The sequence below is a fragment of the Lolium rigidum genome, chromosome 1 (assembly GCF_022539505.1).
Source record: "Lolium rigidum isolate FL_2022 chromosome 1, APGP_CSIRO_Lrig_0.1, whole genome shotgun sequence".
Lineage (NCBI taxonomy): Eukaryota > Viridiplantae > Streptophyta > Magnoliopsida > Poales > Poaceae > Lolium > Lolium rigidum.
In genome coordinates, this window is record NC_061508.1 from 184,593,249 (window position 1) to 184,598,875 (window position 5,627).

Genomic DNA, 5,627 nt, shown 5'->3' on the forward strand with positions numbered 1-5,627 from the left:
TTTATATTCAATGTTTCATACTTGTGTTTTTATATTTTACGAGGTAAAACTAAATCGTACGAATCCATTGCTGCTAGAAACTATCGACAAATAATTTTTTTATTTGAGAATTCCTTGAGGCAAAAAGATCTAGACAATCTCGTCTTATACTTTTTAGTTATCTATATTTGCTAATGCTAAGTAGTAAGTTATGATAATCAAACTTAATTTATCAGCGTTCACTTGTTATGGTAATCAAACTTAGTTATCTATACTACCTCCGTTTCAAGGAATAAAGTGTACACGTATTCCAAGACGAACTTTGACTATACAAATTGAATAAAAAAATGATTATATTATATGGAATTAGTATCGTCCAATTCGTATTGAAGAGAACAGTTTAATGATATTAATCTCATACAAACAGTTTTTTTATTTATTTGATGTAATTTTTGGTAAAAAAATCTGGTAAAACGAGGGCGTCTTATTCATTGAAATGAAGGTAGTATTTGCTAAACCCTAAGGCTAGTCATAGTGGGGAGTAACTTAGACTAGTAACATGGCATATGTTACTAGTCTAAGTTACTACCTCCATAGTGGGTAGTAACTTACTACCTCCATTGAAGGAATAAGGCGCTCTCGTTTTACGAGCTTTTTGTTTGACCAAAAATTACTTTAAATAGATAAATATTGTTTGTGTGAAATTAGTATTTAAAAAGTGTTTTTCAATACGAATCCAACGATACTATATACATATAATATAATCAAGATTTTGTTACACAATTTTTATGGTCAAAGTTCGTATTGAAATACGCATGCGCCTTATTTCTTGAAACGGAAGTTTTCACTATCATCTCTTCCGTCATTAATAGATGGAAGAGATGATATTTCATTCAACGGAAACTGTAATACGCGTGCGCCTTATTCCTTAAAACTATGATACCACTATCATCTGTTTCATCATTAATAGATGTGACACATCAGTTTTTACATGCATGTAGTGCATGATACTAGCTATGATACTCCGTAGTCTTAACACACACGATGTGAGCCTCTCGCGTAGACGGGTCCCAAAAGTCCTCGTCTTACTTCTGAGTGGCTAATTCCCCTCGTTTTGCCTCGGCGTTTTCCCATGATCCTGGAACCGCTCCCAGTCAGCGATCATCTCCAACCGGCGTCTCCTGCCAAGCTTTGTCTCCTGCTTCTTTGCAACTCTCTCTCTCTCTCAAATCACCTTTGTTTTTTTGAACTGACTCTCAAATCACCTTGAAAGCCCCTTCTCGGTCCTGCTCCTGCACAGGTTCGTAAAGTTTTTTGTGAAAATCGTCAAGTCTTCCTGCTCAAAAAACATCTCCGGCGTGCTGAATTTTCTCCGTTTATGTGGTTGTTGCGCCCAACGAGATCTCGAAGATTCCACCTTCCATTGAGTTTGCAGGGGCTAGAAAATGGGAACGAAATTGCAGATCGTTGCAGTGCTGGGTGTGGCCTGCGCTGTCGCTGCCACTGCCGCCGACAGGGGGCTGTCGTTCACCGGCACCGTGCCTCTGCAGAAGGAAGCGAGCTACCTGCTGCGCGAGGTGGCCAACTCCGTGCGGCAGAGTGGCGGAACCACTTACCACCACGTGTGGCCGGTAATAACAGAAAGCTTTCTTCTGTGTTAATTTCGATATGTGTTTGCCAAGTTTGTAAGTTCAATCAACCACCAAATTAACTTGCTTAGCGTTAGCTAGTTAAAATTGAGTTGACTTTCATGGTTGCCACCCATTGTACACTTCTTTCTGGACGCAAGAATCGCTGTCAATTTGGGTGCCATGTAATTTGGCAAGTTTCATCGTGTCTTTGTATGTAGCCCATGAAATTTGGATGGGAAATTGTGTTGGGGTCATTCATCGGATTCTTTGGAGCAGCGCTCGGTAGCATTGGGGGACTAGGTGGGGGTGGGATCTTCGTGCCGATGCTCATCTTGATCATTGGCTTTGATCCCAAGTCTTCCGCGGCCATGTCAAAATGTAAGGATTTAGTTCATTCTCGTTACCAAAATTTTCTCTTCTGAACTATGTAATGTAAAAATAGGCAGTCTTGAAGTACAACATGCAATTCAAATGTATTCCCTTGATTGAACATGGATTTTCTCTGAACATGTACCATAATACAAAAGGTTAGAATAGAAGAAGAGAAAAAAAAGCACCACAAAAGAATGTATAGTTTCAAGATTTGCTAGGTACATAATAGTTTCTCAGAAAAATTGAGATAGTGTACTCTGCCACAGGTATGATCATGGGGACTGCTGTGTCAACTGTGTACTGTAACCTCAAGGTGAAACACCCAACTTTTGACATGCCAGTCATAGACTATGATCTGGCACTTCTCATACAGCCCATGCTCATGTTGGGGGTCAGCATTGGGGTTATTTGCAACGTGGTATTCCCTGACTGGCTTGTCACGGTCCTCTTGATCATTCTCTGCATAGGTGCTCAGACTTTATCCTCAAACTCCGGCAACCATTTATCCTAGCTTTGCCTGCAGCTGACTTCAGAATGCTTTTCCGAATCAAATTCCAGTTACTTCAACTAAAGCTTTTCTGAAGGGTGTTGAAACATGGAAGAAAGAAACAATAATCAAAAGGGTAATTTTGTTTTTCGAGGTACCTTTATTCTTTGCAACTTTATGCGAGACACGACATTAGGGATTCAGATAAGCCTTTCAATTTCAGGAGGAAGCAAAACAATCAGAGCAAACCTGTAAGTGACTAATGAACTCAACTGTTCATCATTTATAAATGGGGAAAACTGTTGCTTACATTGCCTGGAGGATCTGATGCCGCATCCATCTGCAGGTGAAGAAGAACAAGAGTACATGGCACTGTCTGCAGGACCTGATGCCGCATCGCAGACGGAAACACTCCCAGTGCAAGATCATTATCGAAACAATGAAACGCCGTCAGCTGAAGCGGTGAAATAATAACAGATGAACATTATATTTCCAGGCCTTGGAATAAATCATCTGAAGTACTCATAAGAATGGTGCTCGTTTTATGCTGCAGGTATCCATTTGGAAGAACGTTTACTGGAAGGAGGTTGGCCTTCTTGCCTTTGTATGGGTAGCATTCCTTGCGCTTCAGGTCACAAAGGTGCGAGACACAACTGCGTTTTGAAACTGTAAATGAACTCCAGAATAATTATCTAGTAGTTTTAGTTTGCAATTGCCAGTAGTTATATTAATATGGCCAATTTCCATTCACCTTGCCATTATTTCAAAAAACTAATCAACCCGTTTACAAAATCAAGGTCGCACTTGTCTATTCAGCTTCCCCATGTCCTATGTTATCCATTATTATAGTATTGGATAAGTTAACTCATGTTCCATAGGAAAATACTGCAAAGGGAAAACTACTACAGGCAACTCATTTTCCAAAGAAAGATATTGTATAGAAATTACATCCCAATAAATAGTAATATTGACATTAGCATATTGCTTATGAATTATTTCATGTTTGCAGAACTACATGGCAACTTGCTCTATGTGGTACTGGGTTTTGAACTTACTTCAGGTACCTTTCGGGCTTTCTTCATGTCGATATTCATCCATAGTGCATACAAAATGGATCTTTGTTTGAGAATTTAAGATGGTTGCAAGACTTAAGGAAATATAGATTCCATTGACTATCTGGATTGACTACATATTATTTCTATAGTTTAACTACTCCCCAAGACTCCAAGGTTTTAAATATTGTTCTTCTTTTTCTTCAGTTTCTTCCTATTAAGATTTTGGTGGCAACGAAAAAAATGTTACCATATATTATCATCCAAATCGATATAGCACTTATTGGTATCATAGTAACACAGTTTTCTTACGTGTTGAATATATGCGAAGATCCCGGTGTCAGTCGGGGTGGCCATGTATGAAGCGGTATGTTTGGTACAGGGGAAGAGGATGATATCATCGAATACGAATGAGCAAACCAGCCTGAAAGCTCGTCAGCTACTGGTATACTGCTTCCTGGGTGTCACTGCTGGTGTTGTAGCTGGTATGCTTGGAGTCGGCGGGGGCGCCATCATGGGGCCACTCTTCTTGGAGCTTGGTGTCCCTCCGCAAGTAAAATCTTTTTTTGTTCATGTCAAGAACCTCATGTTTCCATCATGGTTTTATCGTCAGTTCAGCAATCATTTGATGGTATTCTAATTTACTTGTCATACATTCATTGGATTTTTTTTGCCTGTTTGCATTACTTTAAACCACCGCAGGTCTCAAGTGCTACGGCCACCTTTGCAATGATGTTCTCATCTTCCATGTCCGTCGTCGAATACTTCCTCCTGAACCGGTTCCCTGTACCATATGGTGCCGTCTCTTTTTTGCTCTGGTCCTCCCAAGTTTATCTTGGTACTTATTATGTATTCTCTGAAATTTGGGCAGCTCTCTTCTTCACTACACTGGCATTTTTTGCTGCGATTGTCGGCCAACGCGTTGCAAGGAAGCTGATCGGTCTGTTAGGACGGGCGTCACTTATCATCTTCATATTGTCCTTCACGATCTTCATCAGCGCGCTTTCTCTAGGTACAGGTTTCCCTCCCCTCGGTCAACGACCATCTGCTCATATGGTTTCAAACCCAACACAAGAAGCTCTGAAATCTGCAGGCGGAGTCGGCATCTCCAACGCGATTCACAAAATCGTGCAGCACGAGTACATGGGATTCGACAACATCTGCAAATATGATGCGTAGGACGTTGTACCCTGAAGGCATGTAAGAGCAGCGTGATGCCTTGCAGATGTCAAAGTTGAACCGGATGGCTACGAGAGTTTCAGCCAGTAGCAGCGAAAGTAATCGATGATTAAATGTCATGCACTTGCACGTGGATATTCAAGTAATATCTTTCTTGAGAGGTTTATGCTACTTCCGAATTCTCATAAATTTATATATTGCTTTTCTCTTGATTACTCATGTTACTTTGTGCCTATTTTGTATGGAAATAGTCAAGCTTAGGGTTGCAAGCGGCGCGCCCACGAAGTCCCTCGCAAAGAGCACGATTAGAGCAAATCAGGTTACACACATAGTCAGATTTAAAGGAGAGCAAGTGCAATTTTCTGTCCCGCAACCCGCCCAGCTTGCAGCCCTATGCACTAGCCAACGTAACTAAAAGTTCGAAAGAGGGCTAATATAATCCACTCGCAAAGTATATTTGCTACACACATGAGTAGCTAGTATGTGTCCATCGCCGTTCTATTCGGACCTAGATTCACGCTACTGTGGTTGGATGTTTGACCGTTACCCACGCCCAATTCACGTGGGCCTGAATTGTCATAGGGCAAATCATGAAGCTCCCAAGTAAACAGGGGCAAAAGATCGATTGCAAACTAAATAGCTGAAACTCAAAACTGATCTCGGGTGCATATGCACCCGGTATGTACAAAACATATTTTAAGAAGTTACAAAATTTAGGAAAAAAAATCGCATATAGAGGGACATGTTTGTGCATGTAAAGTTTTTCTGGTCCCAAGTGGGGCGAAAAAATCGCAGAAACACCCTGTCCACTAAATAGGGGCAAATCATAAAGGTCCCAAGTGGGGCAAAAAGAAATCCCGCCCATGCGCAGCGGGTTTCTTCTGGTCCATTTATACACTTTAACAGAAATAACATAGGAACTAAGAG

At 40.8% G+C, this 5,627-nt stretch overlaps 1 protein-coding gene across 3 annotated transcripts; it reads left to right on the forward strand.

The window, feature by feature from the left end:
• The first annotated feature begins 1,055 nt into the window (after positions 1 to 1,055).
• On the forward strand, positions 1,056 to 4,768 carry LOC124682809 (sulfite exporter TauE/SafE family protein 3-like). Of its 3 annotated transcripts, none has more exons than XM_047217418.1 (13): positions 1,056 to 1,279; positions 1,415 to 1,610; positions 1,829 to 1,988; positions 2,249 to 2,449; positions 2,541 to 2,605; positions 2,693 to 2,720; positions 2,816 to 2,931; positions 3,023 to 3,109; positions 3,479 to 3,529; positions 3,853 to 4,152; positions 4,224 to 4,317; positions 4,393 to 4,533; positions 4,615 to 4,768. In XM_047217418.1, the coding sequence occupies exons 2-13, from the start codon at positions 1,425 to 1,427 to the stop codon at positions 4,698 to 4,700; spliced, it is 1,515 nt and encodes a 504-aa protein (XP_047073374.1). In that variant the 5' UTR covers positions 1,056 to 1,279; positions 1,415 to 1,424; the 3' UTR covers positions 4,701 to 4,768. The 3 variants fall into 3 exon arrangements, with proteins under 3 accessions (XP_047073374.1, XP_047073376.1, XP_047073375.1); XM_047217420.1 differs by having other exon boundaries at positions 3,853 to 4,074; XM_047217419.1 differs by having other exon boundaries at positions 1,056 to 1,610.
• The last annotated feature ends 859 nt before the right edge of the window (positions 4,769 to 5,627 follow it).

Excerpts from the sequence above, each read along its gene's own strand:
- LOC124682809 (XM_047217419.1), top strand. The coding sequence starts at position 1,425 with ATGGGAACGAAATTGCAGATCGTTGCAGTGCTGGGTGTGGCCTGCGCT. Across the intron at positions 2,450-2,540 it reads CTTGATCATTCTCTGCATAG|TTACTTCAACTAAAGCTTTT; the intron begins GTGCTCAGACTT and ends ATCAAATTCCAG. Across the intron at positions 2,606-2,692 it reads AAGAAACAATAATCAAAAGG|GAGGAAGCAAAACAATCAGA; the intron begins GTAATTTTGTTT and ends TTTCAATTTCAG.